The 26,333-nt window shown below is 39.0% G+C and overlaps 1 protein-coding gene across 5 annotated transcripts in view; it reads left to right on the plus strand.

Moving 5' to 3' along the window:
* The window catches only part of ncam1a (neural cell adhesion molecule 1a), a 235,815-nt gene that overhangs the window by 194,990 nt on the left and 14,492 nt on the right, over window positions 1-26,333 (plus strand). For 3 of the 5 annotated variants that reach the window (XM_066646121.1, XM_066646123.1, XM_066646124.1), the window contains exons 14-15: window positions 14,943-15,067; window positions 15,405-15,585. The exons of 1 other annotated variant lie outside the window; for it this stretch is intronic. In XM_066646121.1, coding sequence (XP_066502218.1) covers window positions 14,943-15,067; window positions 15,405-15,585 — 306 coding nt within the window. Of the gene's footprint in view, window positions 1-14,942; window positions 15,068-15,404; window positions 15,586-18,801; window positions 20,657-26,333 lie in introns of those variants that run through there. One more of the 5 variants, XM_066646125.1, reaches the window with a different exon arrangement.

Here is a 26,333-nt window from a genome sequence, read left to right on the forward strand (position 1 = left end):
AATCCATGGGACATATTATACCACATTATCCTCAAATAACTGAGCACTACTTTCCCAGTGTTAAAATAGCACTGTTCAGATTGACTGCTTTCAGAAGAGTTTGTGAGAAACAGGCTCTGTTTATACCAAAAGGAAGACAAAAGGAGCAGAATATATTTTTTCTAATAAGCCTTTTCTTTTGTGTTCTTGTTTTCACCTTATTTAATCAATACATACAAGTCTCTGTGCTTGTTGTATTGTTTTGCCCTGTTTAACCTGTTCTTACAAACTCTGGAGAGACTCAGACAAAGAGGCAGGACAATATTTAAGTGACTGCTATCCATGTAAGGCACAACACTAAATCAAAATTACTCATTTTATCATGTTTTCAGCCAAAGGTAGATCACAATAAGCAGACTGGTTTGTTTTATTTCAGTGTGTGTGTGGGCTAAAGATGATACATTCCACTTTAATGTGTCATTTCATATTTGGCCTCTCACAATGACTTCACTTACAACTCGTATATTGAATTAGGCAAAATTCAGAAAATGGAAAATGTGAAATTCTCCTTAAGAGAGTTTCTCAGGCCTACAAGTGAAATGTGGTTTGCTTCTGGAGCATGTGAAATCATTGTCCAACCTGCCTTTGCAACGTATTTGATCAGCGTTCATATTCATGTTCATACTCAGCCATGAGAAAGTGCCCCAACCACATGGGAATCTACACAGCATGTAGGCTCAGTTTAAACCTTTTAGAACATGTCAGTGTGCCCTACAATTTTAAGGATATATTGTAGTCCTAGCAAATACATATCGAGCTATTATACAGTTTACCCTTGCTGTTTGCACAGTGTGCACTGAACTGTTTGCAGAGTTGGCAAAGCAGAAATTATTTCTCTTGCGTTTTATTCCTTCGTATAGCACTCTGCTGCTCTCCCTCTGCAGAGAGTGAAGAAATCATAATTTTGACATTTATGGAGCCTAAAAGTACAGAGAGGCAGAGGTGCACTGACAGGCACTCATCAGCACTTCTACACAAACCTGCACACAAATGCCTGGACTCTTGAGTCTCCAGAGGATGAAGACTGCAGAGGAAAGACAAAAGAGAGGATGGACGAAGGCTCACGCTTGGAGAATGTCATGATTAGTGCTGTACTAGAGACTGACTCCTCTAAGGAAGATTGTATGCCTCTAGCTTTCTCCTCTGTGCCTTGGGAAGTCATAACAGAGCAGCATGTAATCTCATTGCAGAAAGTGCTGCAGGGGGGCTGGCCATTCTCCCTGAAGCTCCACAGCCAGTGGCAGTGGTCAGAATGGTGTGTGGGAGAACACGCAGCATGGAAGTGGGAAAGGGCTGAGGACAGGTGTGATGGACAGCTCATAGAAGCTTTTGACAGCTGCCCACACACTGTCTCCCTGTGCATCAGGGCTGTAGAGCCTAGACCTCCAAAAAAACTCTCTTTTGGGACTCACAGAGGTGCTGCCTATGCTCCATTGCCAGAGCCTGTCCTTACTACTAAAGGTCCTCTGACAGGTCCCTTCTCAGATGCCCAGTAGACATCTCTGACGGTGTCTCCTCAGGGACACACACTGTGAATAGTGATGATGCTAAAACTCCAGGGGGTATCACAGTAGAGGGCTCTACATGCACATGTGGTCACCACTACCCTAGAAGAGGCGGGGGTGGGTGAGAGAGACTCATGGCATGCAGGAGGATTCCAAACTTCCAAAGGCTCCTAGAGAAATTTAGGGATATGTTTGAGGCTAATGTTGTCTATCTGTACTGAGCCATCAATGACAGTTTACATAATAATAATAATAATAATAATAATAATAATAAAGCTGAGTTATCCCAACTTAGTAGTGTGTGGTTTAGTTCATTCTAACTAATAACGTTTTGTAGCACCATATCTCAGTTAGCCCCGTCCAGGGTGTGTCGGACTTGTGCCCAGTGATTCTGGGTAGGCTCTGTACCCACCGCAACTCTGAACTAGACAAGCAGTTACGAACAATGAATGAATACCTCAGTTCAGTGAACAACAATTTAAGTCGGTTTTACTCAAAGTTGATATGCTTTAGTGATTACCGTTTATCAAGTTGCACCCAACCTTATTGAATAAAAACATTTGTAATAAGGAAAATTTAAAACATCCCTTATACTAAAAAATACATTGCCTGTGCTTAGATCTACAGTTGTTGCCTGTGCAAAAATTAATTTAAAAAATAAAAAGAAATATATATTTTTTTCTCTTTGTATAATTCCATAGCTACAAAATGGCACTGCTGTCTAACTGCCTGTTCATCAGAAGATCATGAGTTCAAATTCAGTGAATGGGGGGTCAAGTGTGATACCTGGAGTAGCCTGCGGGTGTGAGTTAGTAATTAAATTTTGGGCAGGAAGAATCTGAGCAGAAATCCAACAAAAAAAAGCTTAAATGAGGCAGTATAGTCAGTTTATTTAAATAAATTCAAAGTAAATTTTAAAAAATGGGAGTTGGGAGAACTGTTAGACAAGAAAGGCAAGTTTATTTACATGGTATGTTTTAGCAACACTGGCCATTTTAAGTGCTTTTTGAAATTAAAATCAAGTTTGACTCATGACTAATCTCATTTTTGCAAGACTTCTAGTTGGCCATACTATCTTCCGTGAATATGAGTTTAAATATACAGTACTGAATTGATAAGACATATCAAAACAGACATATCTGTGCCCTAGAGACATGGTGGTACTGCATTGGTGATGACAATTTTCATCCCAACTCTTATTCTGTACTCAAGTTTGCTTTGTGAGGCAGTGGAAGCAGGGTTATGTCAGCCATTACCCATGTGTCCATGTTTGTTTACAAGGACAGCCAGGTGTAATACAAGTGCAACAGTCCATAGCATGTAGACTCTGCCCCAGACAGTCTAAGTAACCAGGAATATGTGACATCAGCTCAAGTTGTTCCGACTTTTACTCCTGCACAGTCCAGTTCCTCATTCCAACACTGACTGAGTGTCACACCAGCTGCAGCTTAATGTCTCCAACACTGTCCGTACTTCCTGCCCTAGAAAACCTAGATGATGAACAGGAAAGTGTAGTGAGTAAAAATAAAACAGTAAAAGTCTTGACATATTGTGTGGTACACTGTAGGCTGTTCTGAACTAAATGTACATTCGAATAGTCTTCACTGGCTCATGAGGTTGAATAGTTGTATTATTTTTTCACTGGTTGTTTGTATATATACATAAATATAATAAAGATTGTATAGATTAATGTAAGCTCAGCCACCATTTTTTCATAAGGTAGTTTATTTTTACAATTACAGTACAATTAAAGACACCCTTATCCAGGGCAATTTAAAATTATAATGATTTAATTTTATAGATGAATGTACAGTTAGTAGTCTTGTCCAAAGACTCTTTTGTGGTTCCTCAGGCAGGAAATCAAACTTTAGTATTTGCGATAAACTACACTACACAGACCCCTATTGAAGAATGTAACTGATTGTTCAACCTGCATTTACAACACAACATGCCGTTCATGTACAAGTTCCTTGTGATAAATTCAATTAATCTAATGTTTATACAGTGTGTCAGAACACCAAAAGACATGCTAATATATATGCCTAAGCAATGGCTTCTTTGCTTCAGTACAGTTTATTGTACTACAAACATGAAGGAAAATGGAGGATATATTGGAAACTCTCTAGGCATCAAAGTCCTCAAGTGGAGTTCTCGAGTGTTTTAATTAAGATGTCCCCTGAGGCACTATTTAACTGCCCCTTCATTCTATGTGACTCAAAGAACTGACAATTTACTCACACAGCTCCAGCGACCTGGAGGTTATGGGTTCGAGTCCCGCTCCAGGTGACTGACTGTGAGGAGTTTGGTGTGTTCTCCCTGTTTCTTTGTAGGTTTCCTCCAGGTGCTCCGGTTTCCTCCCACAGTCCAAAAACACATGTCGGTAGGTGGATTGGGGATTCAAAAGTTTCCATAGGTGTGAGCGAGTGTGTGTGTGTGTATTACCCTGTGAAGGACTGGTGCGCCCTCTAGGTTGTGTTCCTGCCTTGCACTCAGTGATTCTGTGTAGGCTCCGGACAAGCGCTTACAGACAATGAATGAATGAATAATACATTTAATTTTTGCTACTTTTTTTTTCTTTCTTTCTTTCTTTTTGCAAGCACCCAGTCATAGCTTATGGAAGAAGATGCACCTATATATCATGACGTTTTGTTGTGGAATCAGTAGCCTAATGCCAGGTGGATAGTTTAATTCAACACAGCAGTTTATGTAGTTTTGGCACTCAGTTTTTAAGGGGGAAAAAGAGAGAGTTTGCACCTCATCTGCAAAACTTTGTCTTCAAGTAAAAACACATCTTTAATTTTGAATATGACATTGCAGACTTGCTCAGTGGAATAGACTCAGGCAGCTGCTGTGATGTCTTCGTAATGCTTGGTACCCATAAATCCCTTTGTATCTATGGATCCCCTGTCACCACTGAAGCAGAAACACAGGCGGTAGGAGACAAGCCTGCTGCATACATATCTTCTGCAGGTTTTATAATGTCTGGAAAGTGAATTTCTCCTTCACATCTGTCAGAAATTCTGCTCACTAACAGGCTCAGCTTTTCCTTATTATTACATTTGGCTCCTAGCAAGAAATGGGGGATATTTTTTACATCTTATCATATTATTACCTCCTACTCAAAATGCTTATCATTTTACACCATGGCTCTTAGATTCACCTTACTGAAAGCCATCCTTCAGTCAGAAAGTCATGTTAGTCAGAGGATGAGGCATCAGAGATGATAATGTCAATGGCAATAATAGTCTTTCAGGCAATTATACTGCAGCGTGAATCCAATTTTGAAGCAAGTCCACTAAAAGGGAGGATCCTGCTTGGTATATCTGCAGTTGAAGTAATCATGATGTTATGACATATTCCAGTCATGGGCTAGATTAGATCAGATCCGTTGTTAAATGTATTTCATGATGGATAGTATTCATTTGCTTATCAGTAAGCTACCGATTAAATTTTAAATATGTTTTCAATCATTTTTAGCAATAGAATTACAAAGGAGCTTTCTCATGTGCTAATGGTAGCAAAAGAGTATGTTGTGTAAAAGAACTCTTAGCAGTGCCAAATGATTAATGACTATTGGCTACCTTGAAAAGCTTCTTTGAAAAGTGGATGGGGTGATAAGATGTATTGAATCCTTTTAATGATTCATGAAAAATTGTGAAAAAAGAGCCTGCACTAACTTCAAAGCTTCTCAGGTCAGATTTTCACTTCTCTTTCAATAGGTTTCAAGCATTTTGATGCAGGAAAATCAATATCGCTCAGCTTTGTGTCGCCAGCAGTAGATCTATATGATGTCTGGTCATTTGCTTTCAATACAGGTCAGATGTGTGAAAAATGCTGAAAGATTTTTTTCTCATGATAAATGGCAGATGTCTTCAAGAAGGCATGAAGTTGTTGCAAAGAACATTAGTTGTTTTCAAAGCCTATCATGTCATACCAGTCTAATTCCAGGTTCACAGCTGGTGTTAACACCTCTCTTTAGTGATATGATCTGAAGTGCACAGTGAGACATATTGTAGTTTACCCCTGCCGATTCATTGTGTCTTAATGTTGTCCCTAGTGATGATATTATTTGATACATGGACCTTTTATTATAGTTCAACTAGCAATGTAATGTGCAGAACAAATGGCTTCATCCAGCAAGTAAAGGAAAGAGCTAGCATGTTGTTTGGACAGCTAGTATGCTAGCCAGCATAATAGGTATTACAGCTGATGTAACTAGCTAAACTAGCTTAAGGTGTAGTATGTTAATATCTCACAATAAAAACTTAAATTTACTTGATTGGTAAATGTGCTAGCTAACTAACCTGTATGCTGTAACTGCAGACTAGCCAACCACTTCAAGTTTTTGTTCCTCTTTCTTTAAAACACCCAATTTATTGCAAGTAGAGCTTCCGTTTTCTTCTTCAGACTGAAGTGTTTTATAGAATGAAGAGCTCATTATTTGAAGCCATGTTGAACATGACAGGGTTTTAATAGGGGCTTAGTTTGGTGCCAGTGTCTGCAGCTAATAACAAGATAAACTAAAATTCTTTAATAAAGACTCAAGAAGCCACTCGGATTTGCACCCCAGAGACTTGACTTGGACTTGCTTGAATAACTTTGTGAATATATCTGGTGCCCAGGCTGTTACAAATGTTAAGATCATATAAATTGCCAGTGCAACCTGTAAATAAACAGGAGATGAAGAAAAAAGCTACACATCTCTGCTATGCTGATTCTGTTGATGGGCTACTATCAGGGATGCATTCAGCAAATTTAGACTTCAAACTATAAGTGATATATTGTCATTTGTGTCCCTGACCACCTGCATCACAGTGTGTAACACAGAGTGTTATTTTGACACACTGAATTCTGTTCAAATCTTGTGATCATCTCACCCTTGATGTAAGTGTTGTATCTTTGTCTATATTCCAAAATACAGGTGGTAAATATTTTTTGCAGGTAATATATGCATGCTGTTTTTCATTATGATGGTTGCGTTGCATACAGCCTATGACCTGACAGTTTATTGTGATTTATGTGCTGCTGTGTAGTATGACCAGTGCCACTGAGATATAAAGTAGAGTAAGGTCAGTTTCGCTAATGCCTGGCCAAGCTCTACTCATGGCCTGAAACAAGATCATCTCACCATGTTCTCACCATCTTCCAGCATCTCCAGTGACTCCAACCCCAAATCCTCCGAGCACAACAGTCCTTAGTGAGTATGCCGGCAGTGTGCAGTGTTGTTTGCTCCTCTTTATCCGCCTGCTACAAGTATGTCTTACCTAGACCACTGCTCCTGCAGCCAACTTTGCTGGTGCTTACTGTAGAGAGAGAGCACCCGTAGTGAAGAGGAGAAACTGCCTGTGTAGCTGTTGTCTGGGCTGAGCGAGTGAGACAGCTTCACACTAAAATAGACCAAGTCTCATCACCTCAGACCCACATAGAATACTATTACTAACCCCAGCTTGTAGAGTGGCTCTTCTCACTATGCCATATTCCTGCACTTGAGGCATGCAGGGATAGTCACTGGATCAGCGCATTTCTACAGGATATGCCGAGCCAGTTTGGATTTTGTATTGTGTTCCATTTCTCCTCCTTTAAACATTAAACTGCTCTGTGGAATGTTCTTCACTGCATCCAGTCTCATTTGGTGCCCAAGCCTTTTTTCACTTAGCACATTAGCATATATTAATGAACTGTGTTGCATGCTGTTTGATCAGGGAAAACAAGGGAACTGCCCTCACATTGTTAACCAAAATTAGCAACATTAGAGCTCTTTAGTTTCTGCTCTACAGCCCCTTGGAGGTATTGCATCACTTCACTCTCTAGAGGCCCCTGGAAACACATGTTTGTTTGAGGGTTTGCTCTTTTTACTGTTAAATAAATAGATTTAAAGGATTAAGTCCAGAGCTTGGGCAAAGTTCGGAAAAAAAGGGCCTCACATGAGTTCACCTTAAAAATTATGGAGGTGAAACATGCAGAGAAAAATGTGAAATAGAATATCTGATGATTATAAGAGTGTAAATTGTTAGACATTTTTTGGAAGTGAGTGAGACAGGTTAAAAATAAGAGTGTAAACTGTCACACAAGTATTCAGGGGTGGGGTTGTAACTCAGCTAACAACTGGATCAGTTGTTAAATAAAGCTATATATAGATATTCCTCATTTCTTAACAGACTAAGAATAAATCAGTTGTGTAGAACTCTCTTCTGTCATCTCCATATACTGCTGCACAGTAATACTGATTAGCTCATATGAGGGGGCAGCCTCAAGCTTTATTGAGTGCCGTAACCTACTTGTTTAACCTGCAGAGACCAAATGATTTCCCTTGGCTATTTTTGAATTATAAAGCATGTTTTCCTGTGTATCCCTGTATGTGCTCCTAAAGTTTCTTTGCTACTGATGTTTTAGTCTGCTAGCATCAGTGCACTAGCAAGAACTTTCTGCCACAGCACTTTGTTGCTGATTCTACCCTGCAGTTCAGCAGTTAACTCTCGAAAATGCTGGAACATCAAAATTAGTTGGAATATACATCCCTATTTTTAAATTCGAATTTAAAATGGAAATAAGGGCAAATACCAGGTATATGGGGTCTCAAGGCATACATTGAAATCTTTGATCTTTTTCACTTCCAAATGTCTTTGTGATATTGTGAATTACACCTTGAGCCGATTGGGGGACCTAGAATTTTCTCTGACGTTTAACGTTTGATAGACAAATATTCTTTTCATTTTCTGCTAAAAGGATGACAGGCTCTTTATGATAGAATTGGACTCTGTCAGACAACTGTCTAGTTATTAGGATTTGAATGGCAGGCCTGATATTAGGCTGGACTAAATCCTTGTCAGATGTCAAAGGAATCAAAAAAAGAATTTTCTTCCATAAGTATCTTGGACAAAGGATAGATGTCTAAAAAAAAAAAAAAGTTGTTTTATGTTATTGTATTCCGGAGTGCTGGTAAGGACATGACTGCAGATATTTAAAAATATACTAACTGAATTTGACAGGAAGCTTGTAGAAGCCCCTCTGAGATTACAGATTTGTCTAATATTTGTGCATCTTGTGACTAATGTCAGTGTGTTGGTGTGTCAGATAAACTGTCAACATGCATGGTTTTGCCTGGTACTCACATTTTGAAAGGAATTTATTTAATAAACTTGAATTAGAGGCCTTCAGTCGTATTGTTCTCAATTACATATTTAAAGTCTTGGTCTGATTGTCTTTGAAATAAAGAGATTAAACACATTTGGCTGACACGGATGACTACAGTTTACACTTTTGCAGCTGTGAAGTATGTATAATCTATTAAGATGTTACTAAACTGCTGGAAAACATAATAGGTTGCTTCTGTATTTTGAAGCAAATATCTTTGGTTCACTTTAGTGTCATTTATGCCAGATGTTCATGTCAATGAATTTGGTCTGTACTGAGTAATTTACTGCAACACTGAGTCCCAACTCCACTGGAAATCTGTGGGAAGAATTGCTTATGAATGTTCAATGTTCAGTTGCTTATGAACAAACTGTTTCAGCACTTACCAAGAGTAGTCCTCTTGAACAAAGCTTATAGTGTTAAAAGGAAACAAAATTCATTAGAACTTAGAAGAATTTGTAATTCCCAACAAAATAAGTAAAAGCAAAGGGAACCAGAAACAAAAAACTTAAGCAGGACCCAGAAAGAGCCAGGTGATATTTCTTACAGAAATAGAGCATTGTGTAATAATGTTAAAGAGATTAGGTAAACAACAGTTTAATACTGCATGTGCAGGATCTTAAATGGCATGTAGGAAAGTGTTGTTGACTGATTCTTGTCTTGGGCTATGTAAGCGAAAATGATGAGACACTGCTTTTGTGGTATCACAGAAGTCATGAAATTTCCGCAGTAATTCAAAAAGTATGTGCACCATCTTAAGACTTAAATCTGGGAGGTTTGCCATTCAGAAACCGACATATTTTGGAAATGCTGTTTTAAAGCTTGTCCAACTGACTTCCAGTCAAAATTCTGTGGTGAATCACTGTTGCAGGAAATGATTCAATGGACGCAAGCCATTGAACTAAGCCTCTAGTGAAAGATATTCTGTCATGATGCGTTTCTGTGGTTAGGTTTAAAAGTAATTAAAGGGTCCATATCATTGAAATCCAAACTTTCTTAATGTGTTCAGTTTATTATAATTTTTTTATATACGATTTCCCTAACCAATCGGTATAATGTAGCTCCATACAAGACCATTTGACCATTTTGACCTTTGACCTAGTGCACTAAAATACAGCATTTCTACCTGTTCACCCATTCAGGATGGGGGTTGTGAGAGGTATGTTTTTGCCAGATTTAGAGTAGCGTATTGTTCAATAAATTGTTTACATACATATTTAAATCTTAAAAGCACAGTACCAGGTTGTTTAATACCAAAGACAATGAGAGTGTGTAATAGATAAAGTCTGGTTAAGTCTATGGAAATCATTAAATTATTACAAGTATTTTACAATTATTACAAGGACATAAAAGATCACAGGAAAATGTAGGATATGGGCTCTTTTATGTGTCTTTCATATATCTATGTTTGTGAACATAAAGCTCAAAAAGTAAGTATTTCTCATGATCCAGACAGTCATCATGAGATGTAGAAACTGACTATTTAATTAAAGCTTTCTCCCACTCCTTAAAGTTTAATGTAAGTATTGTGTTGATTTGTATGACTGTTGTGGTGCAGCATTCTCTCTGTACACACAATGGAGTTTTATCACTCTACAGTGTGTGTGTCTGAAATCACACATCTTTGTAGGTTGTGATAGGGGGTGAAACCCTGTTGCTGTCCCTTCCACATCCTGACCCTCAGCTGCAGCATCTCTGTCTTAACGCTTTATTGTGGCCAGTTTGTAGTGTCCCGCTCTAGTGTTCAGTCATGCACTCAGCATTAGATCATGTGTTTGTGTTTTGTTTTGTTTTTTTGTTTTTTTTGTTTTTTTCTGTATTTGTCAACTATTTTTCCCCTCTGTTTCTGCTTGGCCTACTCATTTTACTGTGTCATTGATAACATGCAGTAAGCACAAGCCAGCAGAATTAACAACATTGTGAAAAGAGTTTTGTTTGATTCCAACTGAATGAAAGTGTCATTCCTGGTCAGGGGAAATGCTGTTTTCAGTGTTGATTCATTAAGCAATTTCTAACCATCTATTTATAAATCCAGCCAAGGCTTATCATTGCTATATAATTCAGCAAATGTTACTGATCCTATTTGCTACAGTTGCAGTGGAAAACAAATTGATTTGCCTTATTAAAAAAAAACAATGGAATTGCTTTATGGATCCTAATATGTCCATGTTTTTTATACATATTCTAATATTTTAGAGAATTGCTTATGTTTGAATTTACGTTCTCTTTTGTTTGTCTTTTTTGTGTTGTTTTTTGTTTGTTTGTTTGTTTTGTTTTGTATTTGTTTTGTTTTTTTGGTGTTAACACTCTTGTTGTTGTGTTTTTCTGTTCCATGTTTGTGTAATTTTATTTCCAATGTTTGTATTTTCCATGTGACCCCATCCCTCCCCAACTTTTCCTTTCGACAAATCTTGCACGTGTATATCATGTGACTTTGTCATGTGGCTCTTGCATGATGCTGATGATGTCGTCTTCGCTGGCGAACAGAAGGTAATTTTTTGTTTCTTTGTCATTTTTGGTCCATTTCACATTAGGAGCGAAAGCAGAAATGTTAATTATGAGATAGAGAAAAACACTCACCCCAGCGCCATCAACGTTTAAGGACCATTTCATTCATGAGCCATTGATTCTCACAGAGCTTTACACTGCTCACTTGATTTCTGGATTTGACATTAAAAACAATCAGTCGCTCTGCTTGAGCAGTAATCCAGTAGTGTTCTGCTGTAAAACACTTTAACACTTCAGTACCCAACACTTCAGTAGAATTCAATAGCCCGAGTGGTGAAATATAGCAGCAGTTAATACTGGATGCAAAATTGCTCTTTTATTCCAACAAAAGTCAAAGACCACCCTTCATTTGTTTAATACCTTGCAGTCAAAAGGGCCATACAAAAGTTCATTTTGTAAGAGATATTTATGGAATAGTCAATGAATCTTATGTGAGTGAACAAGAGTTTTCAAATGCAAAGTTACCTGAATATATACAGAAAATGAGACTGCTAACAAGCATTCAATACATGGTAACGCACCAAAAAACCCATCAACAGATTAAACAGTACTTTATAACAGTATTACTTTTTAAACAATCTCCAGTCTGGCTTCAAATCTGAAAGTTAGTGTTGCTCGCACTTGTTCCCACTACTGTGAGCACCCTAATGCTATGGGTCTGCAAGGATGTATAGCTGTCCAGAAGGCCATAGTGAGTAAAGGACAAAGTTTGCAGTTTATTGGATGTACTAGGAAGCATCAGATATGTTTGGAAAATTACAAACAAGTCAACTGAAAATAATGGAAGCTGGAATATTGTCAAGAGGTAAACACACTGAATAGTAACATCGATATTGTTTTTTAATACTTTATTATATAGAATTTAAATAAATGATCTGTGGTCTACATTTGAGAGATTTGGTTCTTATTACTGCAGCAGAGTCCAAAAACACACTTAATTAACCTATATGCAGTAACCCACATTTACACTACGTCTAATCACATTTTCTATCCATTAAAATGTAATGCTGTTCATTTTTACATTTTTAAGATTGTATAACTGTCATGATTGATATTTGTGATAAGTTAAACATAACCATGGGTTGCATCCTTACACTTCACATTACTGCATGCATGCAAGTTTACACACACTTCTGTTCAGGCCTGCCTTGTCTTAGTCTCCCCTCTTTAGTGATACTCTTTTATGCATGTTCTCTGTGTGTCTCTGTCCACCATGTCAGCGCTGTCTCAGTCTGATGTTAATGTCTGCTGATGCATAAAGGGACAGTCAATCGTTGCACTCAGTTAGAGCATCACTTTTCTTGATGCTGTATACTTCTACAGTGTACAGGTCATAGTCACAGGTGAAGTAAAGGAAACTCAAGGGCCCTGGTCTGGTAGCAGGTTACTGAAGACTTGGATTTCTGAATTTGTTTTTCCGATCATGTTTTGCTGGCAATTGGCAATCATGGTTGACTGTGATGTGGATCAATGGCCTTAATCTCACTGTTGCATGGGTAGAGCATGTCTCTGTCTGTCTGCTTCCCTTATCTCTTTAACCTTAAACCCTCTTTTCTCTTCATAGCATCTGGAAAGTCTTCACCTAACTGGGAATGATGACCATGACTGGATTTCTAATTTCTAGCTGATTTAACAATGCCTTCTCTTCGAAACTCTTTCCTTTATTACTAACTCTGGATTTCTAATTTGAATTCCAGCATCTTGCAGAATCTAAATTAATTTTGAAGGGAATATAACCAAGTAGCACCTACAGATGTAGTTTCATGCATGCTTGAACTAATTTGTTGATGGTCTGAATGGATTTAAGCTGCCTTTGACTGAAGAAGTGGGATCTTGTGTGAGGAAAAACGGCCAGTGATACATTTTATCAAGATTAATGATCATCTTTTTCTTCTACATGCTTTTTCTTCCCATCAGGGTCACGAATATTAGATTCCCTCATTCCATCTCAGTAGGACATACATCTAGATATTCCGTTAGAGATCAAGCTCAAGTCCAAACCATCACTCATGTCTATCTTGTGTGTGTATAAGCTAGTGGGGTGTTCTTTGGGCAGTGTGACATTGAAGGCTAATGGGGCTGGGCTAGTAGCTATTTGTGATGATTAATGAAAGCGATCTGTAGTCTCCTCCCAGGCTTCTCTAGTGACACAGGTGGCCAGCAAGCTTCCCAAACAAGCCCGTGTATATACACAAACACACCTTGCTCCCCCTTGGCCTCACTGATATTATTAAATGTAATGGAGGAGCACGTCCAATCAACGTGCGGAGGATAATTAAGGCAGTGCTGTCATTAGGCAGTGGGTTTGGCCAGATAACAAGCTTCCCCTGAGAGTGTATTACAGCAGTGTTCTCTCTCCCTCTCACTCTGCCACTGGCTCTCATCCCCTGCTCCCTTCTCGTTACGGGCCTGTACGGCCCCATGCCTCAGCGTCTCACTCCCAGGAGTCCAGAGCTCTCACTAATGCTCTATATGTGGAGAAAGGTTTCAGCAAGAGCCATCATTATGGCCCATGACAAAAAGACCCTGCACTGCCTTGCCTTGACAATTGGGAAAAAATAAAGCCAGAGTGCTCTGCAAAGCAAAATCACCAGTGTTAAATTAACTAGCACAGTGTTGGACTGGACACCAGTCTACACGGTGCTGTTACACTGTGGCCCAGTGTACATTAAGGAACACCAGAGGGAATTTGTCTGCCATAGGAACAGCTCGTAAAGAAATGTAGGACAATGAGACCATTTTCAGCAACAGATAGAGCTAATATCCTCCATCTGCTACAAGCCCACTGTTAAAGCTGTGCCTTGTTTCCCCTCATTACAGCACAGGTGCTCTTAAATTCAGCTTTAGATATACATTTGGGATATTCTTCACATTATTTTAGTTTCGTAACTGCACAGCTCCTATAAAACATAAGAAACAGCAAACTGGGAACCTCATCAAAGAGACCAATTTGCCAGACCGTAGACTAATTTCTTTTTAATTCCCTCCAACAAATTCATTGTTTTAATCATAATGGGTCAACAACTGCAAAAGAAAGTGAAATAATTTGTAAATATTTAATATGATTAAGCGAGTTATTTTAACTTATTTTAAATAGGCCATCTAGTTTTCTATCAATTCTCTTTGTTAACAAAGGCACCAGTCAAGGATCAATATCAATTTAATAGTCTGTCATCAGCAATATCTCATTACTTCACCCCTTATCCTGCCTACAATAGGGAGTATTCTCGTGGTCAAAGGAAGGGTCTAGGAAATATTCCTGGAGAGTAACAGAGTGATTTTAAAGAGTAAATGCACATTGTCTTGCACAGGACATAGTTGGTGATTTGCAGTTTCAATAAACCTGATGCTAAAGCTAGTAAAGAGCCAGGAATCCTGCTGAATATCCTAATCATAGTTTGGTCTGATCTCAAGAATTCTTTTGATTATATGTTTTTTAAAAAGAAAATACAGATATCCTGCCTTTAATTATGAACTAACATTATCCTGTAGGTGTTAATTTGACAGCTACAGGTGTCAATCTACTAACCAATGTGCCTTGGTTAACACTAGGAGAATGTTCTCCTCTTACTGGCCTAAATTGTCTAACATGGTTGAAATAACACATGACAAGTCGATAACTCATTCATAAAGTATGAGCGCTAACTGCAGAGCCTCCTGTGTCTGCTGTAGTTGTGTGGAGGGCCTGGGCTAGGACACTCTAGCTAAACCCAGTCTGTGCTTAGGTTCTTCTCTCACTCTTTGTCTTCTCCTCAGGGGAACCAAATCCTCCTAAATTGGAGGCCAAGTTCCAGTCCAGAGGCAATGAGTTGAGGGTCAACTGGATCAAGCAGGATGATGGGGGCTCACCCATCAAGCACTACCTTGTGCGCTTTAGAGCTGTGAGTATGATGGGACGTGAGGTAATATACTTCAGCTGAGGCTTTACACATCTCCCGGCTTGAATAATTCACAGAGTCGCAATGTGTATGCCACAGTGTAGCATGTTTCTTTTATGAGAAACTATGGTGTTGATGTATGTTTAACTGCAGGGTATTATGTGAGTCCTGGCCATTAGAGGGGCGTAAATATGACCTCAAATGCTTCAATTCATTTGCAATTCTGTAGGATCCTGGGGAAGCTTTGTGTGAAATCTTAAATTTTAGCAGAATTCAGCTTGAGGGATGATTTTTACCCTGACTGATGTATTTGTGTGTGCTTTTTTTTTTTTTTTTTCAGAAGCATCATTCCGAGTGGAAGCCAGAGATCCGTTTGCCTAACGGCAGTGAGTATGTGGTGCTGAGTGGTCTAGACTGGAACACAGACTATGAGGTTTACGTCGTGGCCGAGAACCAGCAAGGCCGCTCCCAGCCTGGCATCCTCTCCTTCAGGACCTCCCCACAGCCCACCGCCATCCCAGGTACTGCACCCACCACTCCTTTACAGCAGCCACAGCCACTGCCAACCAGCATGGCCAGCAGCCCTCTAAAGCCAATCCTGGACCTTAAAGTCTTAACCCTGGCATATATCTGTTGCAATAGAGTCTGCCTGGGAGAGGCCCGGAACTGCCTTATTTGACGGGAACGGGGTGATTAATTGATATATAATGCAGAGAGACAGGCAAAAAAGCAAAAGTAGACATATTATTGTAGCACACCACAGTTTGGAAGACCAGCCATAAAGTACTCAATAGACATCACATTGTCAGTGTACCTTTGTGTGAGGGCATCTGAAGCGGAGGCTACCACAACCTACCCTCATTTAACCTGGCTTTTCCCCTTAGATCTTGCTGGGATTATCTAGGTAGCGGTAAGCGTCAGCTCAGGTTGTGGCCTGGCCTCCCCCGAGGGAGCCCCAGGCCTATAGAGAGTGATTTGACAAAGACTAAGGCTAATGAGACTGGGCTGGATGAATGAAGCAGAGTGAGGGATGCCTCAGAGAGCTGCTGGTGGGGGGTTAAGCTTGGAGACCCCACTGCAGCTTAGTATTGCTTAGTTGCTCTCTAGGGCTATGCTTCTAGCCTGACCCCTATGGCAGCTCTTGGCTCACTCCTTCAGCTAGCTTTATTGCTCCACTCAAAGCGATTGCAGATCATATCAGCAGAGATGAAATTTCTTTTTTAGCACTTGACAGACGAAGCCACACTGAGTCCCCCCCCACCCCCCCACCCCCACAAACCAATGCTTCCCACCTCCTCCCATCTTGTTGGCTATAGCTGTCTGTGCTCTGTTTGCAGGACTGTGGTTTCAGAGACGTTTGCATTCTTAAAGGACCCCTTAAACTCCAGGATTAAGGTTCAGTTATTAATCCTACAGTGTATTATTCAATATAAATTTCTCAGTACCTACTTGGCAACTTCTGTATTAGCTATGTGTGTGTGTGTGTGTGTGTGTGTGTGTGTATATATAGAAGAAGAAGGAATTGAACTGTGGAACCTCCAGCAGGTCCTTGGAGTTTAAGGGGTTATTAATCTGCCTGCCCACAGATCAAAGAAGGGGCCATATACACTTACTCCTCATACACTCTGACCCTCTCTCTCTATTTCTCGCCCCCTCTCTGTCTCTCAGCACAGTACAGGCTCTCTGCTGCAGTGGTGAGGCTGTACTGAGCTGACTGGACTGTGGCCTCTGGGCTCTGTGGGGATGCAGCCTCTGGTCTTGCATGCTGATGCTTCAACAGGATTAATGTGTTAATGCTTTCCTGAGGACCTAACAGACATTTGCCAGTGCATGGCGCAGGAAACCCGCTTTTTCCCCTCATCTGCTTGGTGGGAAGGAGCCATAAATAGCAGTGGGAGCTTTGGATCTCAGAGTGTTTTGCATAGCAGGGTCAGATGGACCATGTTCAGAAACTCTTACTGTTTCCTAAGTATTTTCTTAGGGTCTCAGCGCAGTATTGAAAAATCACCAAAATAATGTTTTTTTGTTTTTTTTTATTAGTACTATGAACGTTTACTGTCTTTCATTGGAACAACTGACAATAATCCAGACCTGACACCTTGGTGAATCTTGTCAGAGTAAATTTTAGAGGAGTAGGAGGGGCTTATGCTATGTATGGGAGAATGCTCAAACGTCTGAGCTTTTTTTTTGGAAGTCTAAATATTATGATATTTACGTATATATATATTATCCAGCAAAGATACTCAATACAGAAAAAATTTAACCTGAAAACATGTGTAGCATTACTCTACTTCAGCTTTACTCCTCCCTCTTCCCTTGTTGAACTTGTCTGCGCTTATGCATTACAGTGCCAGAGTTATTAGCTCCAATGTGTAACATGTGGGCGTTCAAAAGGCATGGAGGCTTTTATTTTTAGCCCAACATCTGTATTGCCTCAGCCTCAACAGCTGGGCTTTGTAAAGACAGTGGAAAAACAGCTGCTCGAAAAGCCGACCAGGCTCCATTCTGGGGTTATGTTAGGATCATGAGACATGAAGTGAGGGTAGATGCAGGTATGTTTCAACTAGGCCTGCTTAAGTCCTGACCTTTTACCATTGACTCTGGGATGAGGGAGACTATTAGGTTTGCATGTCACTTTGCAGAAGGTCAACTTACACTCCATGGGAGTCGGCGGAAATAATAACAACAGTACATTTGGTTCCATTGAGTCGGCATTGAGGTTGTTATTTTTATGAAACGTAAATACTTAATTCAATAATCCAAATCTCCCCAGCTACTGTTTGACCAGGAGTGAGACTGTACTAAACAATGGCCGCTAACGTTGTGCAGTCTTAGTAACGATTCAGAACTCATTCAATCATCCAACAAAAACATTTTCACTGTGTTGCATCATAAACTTGTTTGTTTCTTAATTTTACTTTTATTTCCTGACTGTGCAACATTCCCTGGTATGAACAGTTCAAGCAGAAAAATGTATGACTCCACTTCACATGTGTTTATGCATTATTTAAAGCATGATTTTAAAACTAGTTTTACTGCGGTTGCTCACAGAATGTTTATTATGTTTAATACCAGGGAAGCTGCCTCATGTTTCTTGACTCGTTGTATGTGTGTGTGTTTTTGTGTGTATTCGTGTGTGTGTGCGTGTGTATCATTTTTCCCTATTTTTTCCAGTTCTTTCATCGTATTGCCTCTCTATAATTCCTTTTTAACCTGCTGTTGCCGTCCCTGTCATTTTTGCTGTGCTCTTAACATGCTATGGCTTTTCTTACTTTGTTTTTATTTACTAACTTGCTTGGATTTTTCTTTGATCTTATTTTCTGATTACAAATAAACATAAGTTTCTGTATTTGACCTATTTTCTATCTCTCTCTCTTTCTCTTTCTCTTTTTCTCCCCCCCCTGTTTTGTACCCAATTTCTTTCCCTCCTCCACCCCTCCCTTCTATCCCTTGTTCTGTCTCTCCATATGTGAAATCGGACACTTCTGGACCATCACATTATCATTCACACAAATCTCTTTGATTTTTCCCCCACTTTTTTTTTTTTTAATTTTCCCTCTTTTTTTGTCCCTTTTTGAACTGTGTTCCTTTTTGTTTCTGGATTTTTTGTTCTGTTTTTTGTTGTTGTATTTTTCCTTTTTAATTTTAATTTTCTTATTTTTATTTTTTGCAATGTCTCTGTGGTCTCCTGGTGCTGTGTTCATGGTGTGGTGGTTGTGGCCCTGTGGCTATCTCAGCTACCCTTGGCTGCTCCTGCGTCACGTACGCTTTGGTCACGCTCATGCTGCCCATGGTGACTGTGTTTTTGCTCTCATAAACCAGAGCCTGCGGAGAGAAGCTCTTGCCCCTGGCCCACTCTCCAACTCTCCACATGCCCCTTTTCTACGTATTCTGAATCTCCAACTGGCTTAAAGATAACAAACAAACACACAAATGAAACATAAAAAAAAAATTCCAATTCCATGTTATCGGGGTTAAGTGTGCTAGATATTTGTGTCATTCTGAATGTCTTTTGTTTGTCTGATTTTGTTTCTGTTACTTCCTTGTTTTACATTTCTCTTCAGATTAGCCCACATCTGTTTGAAAAGATATATTTTCAAACCATGGACTTTTACCGAAGCTTTCGAAGCACTGTAGAAAAGTCTTGTTCCTTGCCGAGAATGTTTGGCCACAGGCTTCTCTTGGCATTGTTCTCAGTGCACAATTACTGAGGGGTGCACCTTTATCCAAGGGATTTTATATAAGTCCTGCTTTGATCACATGAATTTCTATTCAGTTTTCTTATTCCTCCTTCCTCAATCCATTGGTAGGTCACAGGGCTCATAAATGGAAGGCTATTTTCTAGAGGACAGGCTCCAGCCTTGTGCACTGATACAGAAATGTGTTTTTGTGAGAAAAAAATGTACATAATTTTAGATAATTCTAAAAAAAATAAGTTTTGGGTTTTATTTACTTTATGCTTCTTTGTTTTATTTTTCTTTTCTTTGCTTCTTACTTGAAAAAAGAGAAAAAAATTCAAAAATACTACTACCGATGTCAAAGTGTGATTTGACTCTACTCTGTAATATGGTTTTGTAACTACATACCAGTGTGTTCTCATGCAGTAAACATTGTAGGTTTTAAGAAGAAAACTAAATAAGATAAATGTATTTTTAAGTGACGGAGTAACGTGAGTTATTGGATCAACTGTTAGAAGCACCGTGGGATGTTGAGTCATAGCTTTATGCTAGTTGGTGTCCATAGAGTTTGCATGGGATCATATTACCACATGAACATAGTGTGTGTGTATCCTCACACTGACATGGTGCTGAATGTTGGTTCAAAGTGACCCACAGAGCCTTTGGAAGTGAAAGGCAAGTGTTTTTTTCTGCTGTAATGGTTTCTGTTGAACACATCTTCTGAAATGCTAAATTCCTTATTGCTAATATTTTTATTTTTTGCTTAATTGAACCTATAATCCGTTTTTAGGAAGCTTTACTTGACACCCTGACCTCAAGCCAATAGAGCCCACAGATATTAGCGTGGAATTGACATCTTCATTTCTGTAATAAATGAACACGCATAAACACTTGACACATCCTTCACTGTTAGCTAGCTGTCTGTACTAACCTAAGACTAGTATGTGTCAAGGAGCCTTGAGTTGTCTGGTAAAATATATGTGTTTTTTTTTTTGTTTTTTTCAAGACCTATGCAGGCATTTCCAGGGAGGGTGTCAATTAAAGTGCAGCTAATGCAACAAAGTGTCTTACAGTGTATCAGCCCATAACATGGATATGACTCTGGGGAAGGGTGGGGGTGTCGGTGGGAGGTGTTTAAAACTCAGAGTAGTGTTTGCTCCCCTTTTTTTTTGGAAATTGATTCTCACAATAAAATAATGCACCCTGGAGGTTGGACTCCTGGAAACGCATGTGCCAATCACCTGCTTGAGTTTTTTTTTATTCATACGCTGGGCCCTCTCAGACCGTATTTATTATTTATTAAAAACATCAAACCTGGCCAAGCTACATGCTCATGATCTGCAGTGGTCAACTTTTCTTTTCTTTTTTTTTTTTCTTTTTTTGAAGTCTAAATCAAAGAACTGGGGCTGAGGATTTTCACATCATGGCAAATGCCAGCTTACTCTTTCAAAGAGGACAATCTCAGCGGGTTGCCATTGTTTTGCTTTAATCCACACGGTATCCACTTTTGCTGGTCTTGCTGTGGGGGGGGACCAAGCAGCTTGGATGCCCTCCTGGATGGACCAATGTATTACATTGTATTACTGGCTCGTGCGGCTCTATTCTGTCTAGTTATGTTAGAAGCCAACTGATTTGTGGGAAAAGGAAACAATAGAGGAATTGAAAAGAGGGGAAACTTTAACTCGAACATTACAAAAACAACCAGTTTTGATCTGGGCATCATTGATATTCAAGTTAGGAGACCTAAACATCAACTGAAATACTGCAGTTAAGCAATAATGAAAAGAATGTATTGCAGTTTATCAGCTAAGCTTTACAACCACAGCAGTGCAGGTTTATGCATAATAGAAATGCCCAAACTACTGCAGAAACTAATGGCACAAAAACAAAGCTGTGCTGTTTAAAGGTTTCTTTTGATATTGACCATCCTGACCAAATGTGCAGTTCAGAAGCTTCTTCCTTGTAGTCACGTCTTACATTCACTTTCATTAGCCATTAAAATGCACACACACACACATATATATATATATAAGACACCTCATTCCTCAAAACCCCTTTTTTAATCAGTATGATACATTTCCCTTTGTGTTTCTCTCTACGTTTGGCATTCTGTTTGTTATCTCTGCTTGAATCAGTGGAGATGGCACCGAGGCCTTTAGGATGTTTTTGGGTGTGTTGCTGACTCAGCAGGTGAGGGGATGGTTCGGTTAGTGAGGGAGAGCCGGGCGCCGGCCTTTTGTGGCTCAGATGCGTGATGTGATTTATCACACTTGTTAAAATGCAGGCTGAAATAGAGGAAAATAAGCGTTCAGCTTCAGCGTGCCCCAAGCTAGACAGAGAGCCCTGAGCCCTCTCGAGCTGGCCAGTAGCTGGACAGTAGATTAAAACTGTCAGCCAAGCCTGTCGCTCACTCTGTCCAGCAGATCTCTCCTCACCACAGCTACAGACAGAATCAGAGAAACACATGATGGAGAGAGAGAATGAACAAGTGTGTCTGACACGGTGGTCAGTTTGTAGCTTAAAGGCACAACTAGGGATTTCAGAGCAACAAAGTCCTAATCCTCTGAAATCTAACATGCTGAAACAATGAGCTTCCAGAGTGCAACATTCCCCGGCTCCATCCATAGATTATAAGACACACACAGCTTCTTTGGATTACAATATAGACCTATGAGGCCTCGCATTGTTGTTTGCCATTAGAATCTTGTGTTAACTGATGAAGAACTGTATGATTTGCTATACAGTACTGTGCATAATAGGTTAATAAAAAATTTCATTATTTTAAATTAAGTGTGCTACAATTGAGGAGAACATCTGGAAAGAAACTTTAGAAAGAAACTATGAAACACATCCACAAACAAAAGATTGTTTTTCATAGAAATAATTGTTGGTGTTTAAGACATTTGCACAGTAGTGTATACCACTGCATCATGGGAAAAACAAGGCTGTTAAGTAGTTAGAATATTATTGCTATATATATATATCCTCCTTCAAAGTTTGTCTATTTTCTTTTCTCATACAGAGCTTCTTGACAGCTACACATTCTTTCATCTCACATAGTGGGTTGTACCATGTATATAGCAATATGCACATTTCTTTATTCACAGGATCAATGACATTTGAGAGTGAAATGTACATAAAAGAAAATATATAGACTTTAAAACCAGATTTGCATTTGGTTCATTTGTCTTTTTTTCTGTAAAAAATCTTGCCATAGCGGGCATATTAAAATCTGCATATTTGATAATGAGTGGGAATATATTATGAATTATGACATAAAAAATAATAGGTTCAGCGGACATATTCGAAATAGTATATTTTTCTAAATTCTTAATGTAATTTTAGGTTTGAGGAGGGGATGCCGATGTCTTGCCTGGTTAAAGCAGAATGGTTTTTGCACAGTGTTTTTCAGATAGCTGTGTGTGCTTCTAATTGATGCACAAAGGACCACCAAGTTTTGATGCTGTGGCTTGAAAATTGCATCGCTTCCTGCCACACTTCTCTCTAATGCATTTCGGTCTCAGCTCTCTGCTGAGTGCATTAATAATTCAAGGTCTCTCCGATGCATTTAGATGTGTTTAAGGTCCTTATAAGGCTCTAAATTAAAGGCACATTTCATTAGAGAAGCCTGGTGTGCGGAAGCCAGCAGCCAGCACTCAGTGTTTGTCTTATTGGTGTTTCACTGTGGCTCTTCATCTTCATTCATGATGCTGTTTTTTCATGTTTACACCTGTGGTAGCCAAGATGTTTTCGTCTAGAGCCTGACAGAATGTCTGCTAATGGTAATTCATTTTATACCTAGTACTGCGTTGAGTTTTCTTTCACTTGGATCTGAGTTTGTATTAAACTGAAAGGTCCCAGGGGAGTTCAGTAAACGGGAAACACAGAGTTCCTACAAATTTAAGAATTTGATTTTGCCTTGCGCTCTCTGGGTGTTATTCAGCATTAGTCAGAAGTTTGGTCACATTTAATTCATTTACATTTATGGCATTTGGCAGCAGCCCTCATCCAAAGCTACTTAGTATTCATTCACAATAAAGATGTACGTAAATGTATTCTTGCCCAAAGAATCTTGCTGGTACAGAGTAGGGTGGTTACATTGGTTGGGAACTGAACTGCAGCCAGCCATGTAGAGCTCAGTGGTGTAACCCACTGTGCAATTCCTACTGCTATTCATAGTCCATTTTGCATAAATGTATTATTTTCTTAATTCAACAAAGATTCATAATTCAACAAAATGTGCAGCACAAAAGACAAGCAATGCTATAAAAAACATTATCTGATAAAAACAAATATCTGATATTTTGGGTTCTTTTGAGCAGGGGTTCCACACTGGGCCACAACATCCAACAGCCACATGGGAAAGTAACAGGAAACAATTCACCAATGTTGGAGTTGCCACAGTGGCCCTGAGAATGTTTTGTCCACATATTTGTGTGATTTTGTTTAAAGTATCAAATGTCTTTTACTCTTGTTAGATTTAGTTCAACAGTTTTTTGTACAAGGACAAGAATGTAGAATGGAATTCAAATAACTTGCAGCTTATTATACACCTCAGAAACTTTTATGCAGTCTTAGTGATTGTAAGATTCCTAGGCATTCATTGACTTGCTCATAATGAAATATTAATGTTTGGCGTTGTTGATTTCTTAGTAATAGGCATGGTGATAGCTTTAATAAAGTTAAAGTCAACTTTGTTTTAATTCTTTTAATCCCAGATGTGTTGATAGAAGGAAAAAAACCTCCTCATATTACAGTATTACATTTAACACATAAAAGCAAAAATAGAAAATATCAATACAATATAAATACAATGAAATATAGAAACATTGGTAATAAACATGGTTAAAAAAATCAACTATATACAACACAATATACACAAAGCTCTACAGAGCGAAGGTTAGATTTTACTGAGTAAGAACAGTAAATAAATTGGTATAATTAACCATTGTGTATAATGTGGTTTAGATTATGAAAAAGCATACATTAAGTGAAATGTTTCCGGACTTTTGACTGTCAGTATGGAGCATGCTCGACAGAGCACCATGGCCCAGTCAGATGTATCCACACTGTCCCAGGCTCTTGATCCTGGAGTGCTAATGCGCTGGCAGTGGTGCCTGGCCGCCTGAACCAAAACCGTGTGCTGGAGAAAGATAACAGAGCTTCACAGAGGCTGTTTTGAACTAAAATGGCTGCAGAAAAGGAACACAAACGCGCTCCTAATGCATATTATTATAGTCTACCCTATGAGCTAGTGAGTTTTATTCTTAGTGGATTTATCTGTTTATCTCACATCTATTTAGTGTGAAATTTTTCCAATGAGAACTCTTTGTCTGTCCCTCATTGTGGACACGGATGTGGATACAAAACAGATGTGATTCAGCAATTCCAGGCTTGTGCCCTTAATGGTAACTCTCATTACTTAAAGGCAGGCCTGCTCTCCAGTTAGGAGACGGATAAGCCTCCTTTAATATTAGACCCATGTGTAAAATACGGTTTTGTATTAGTTTGGGCACAAACATTAACACTGCTATAAATGCTAAAAATGCCAAATAATTTTATAGTGGTCAAAATATCTCCTAGTGTTTTTATATAATATATTATTTTACTAAATATAACATAGCTTACGTATTCTCAAAAAACATAAGTATTAATCTATGTCATGGCTTGTTTCTTATAACTAGCTCATGTCTTTTAAAATGTGCATCATTTCCCAAAGAGAAAGGTTGTTATTCTGATGGTAAAGATTAGTTGATTTGTGATGTATTTTATATTTGTGTTGTTACTAAATGACAGCATCAGTCATCAGCACTACACAAAATAGTGGGTTTAGCAGAGCAAGATGAGTAGTTATTAGTCCATTGACTCACCAAATGACCCCCTGACACTAGGCCTGGATACTGTTTTGTGTTAAAATTAACAGTAAAGCCAGTTGCTGTCAGTTTAGCCGTCTCTGTGGATCCAGACATCAAAATGACAGCAGTAAATGTTCTGCGTCTCATATAACAGGTTTCTGTTTGTTACAATAAAATAAATATCTGTGCTTTATCATCTGGGTTTTTGCCAGCACTGATAAATTCAATCTCAGTAGTAGCCAGTGCTTTCCATTAAGTGATATATCGCCTGAACAGTGTTGTATCTTTATTCCTCTGTGATCTGTAAAGCTTTTGTTTTACTCAGATGGATGTATTTGCTAAAAGAACAAATGGAGTATATTGTTAGCACATACAGTCATTAAGTCTAATTAAAGAACCTCTATTAATGTTAATATATGTAGCTAATGCTTTTGCACAAAGCCGTATTTCTGGCTGCCAGCACAATCCCCCTGGAGTGTTATGGGGTTAAATACCTTCACCAAGGGCACAGTGGCAGCAGCAGAACATTAACAGAGTATTAACAGCTAGGACTGAACCCCTAACCTCTTGGACCACAGATTTCCTGCTGACTTTCCACCACCCACTCACTCATCTGAAGGGTTCTGTATGTGTAGATTCTGGTAAAGGCATCAGATCATACACACATGTACATACATCTGTGTGAACCCTGTAGTAGTTGAGCATGATGTGAGAATTTTAATTTCTGGTAAGTAGCCTGTGTTTTTGTTTTTTTTTTTCTCTTTAAAAACTCAATTCAGCTTTAACATTGTAAGCTCCCTCTCAACATCTCTTCATTCTGTTTTGTGTGTGACATAGTCTAAACTTGTCAGTGTGGATATATGCATGTATGTGTGTGAGTGTGTGTGTGCGTGTGTTTACACTACACTCTTCTTAAAGTAAGTGAACTCCCTGGAACACTGAAAGCTTAATATTAAGATTATCATCTCAATTTCATGCTAGTGCAATTCCTATGTATAAACTTGGTGCACCTCAGACATGAACAGAATAACCTTCTTTGTGATTGTGTCTGGGAATGTGAATACTCGATATACCTTACAAAGAAAGTTAATTATGTTCTTCTGAATGAGCATGCCTGGTCCATATCCATGAAAACTATGCCAGACACACACTCAGATAGATGTACATTTCCCTGTTTTACTATACACTGCATAGCTGCCATGCAGTGTCCGTCTCATGCAGTCATCAACTGCTCTG

Source organism: Hoplias malabaricus, chromosome 15 (genome assembly GCF_029633855.1).
Source record: "Hoplias malabaricus isolate fHopMal1 chromosome 15, fHopMal1.hap1, whole genome shotgun sequence".
Classification (NCBI taxonomy): Eukaryota; Metazoa; Chordata; class Actinopteri; order Characiformes; family Erythrinidae; genus Hoplias; species Hoplias malabaricus.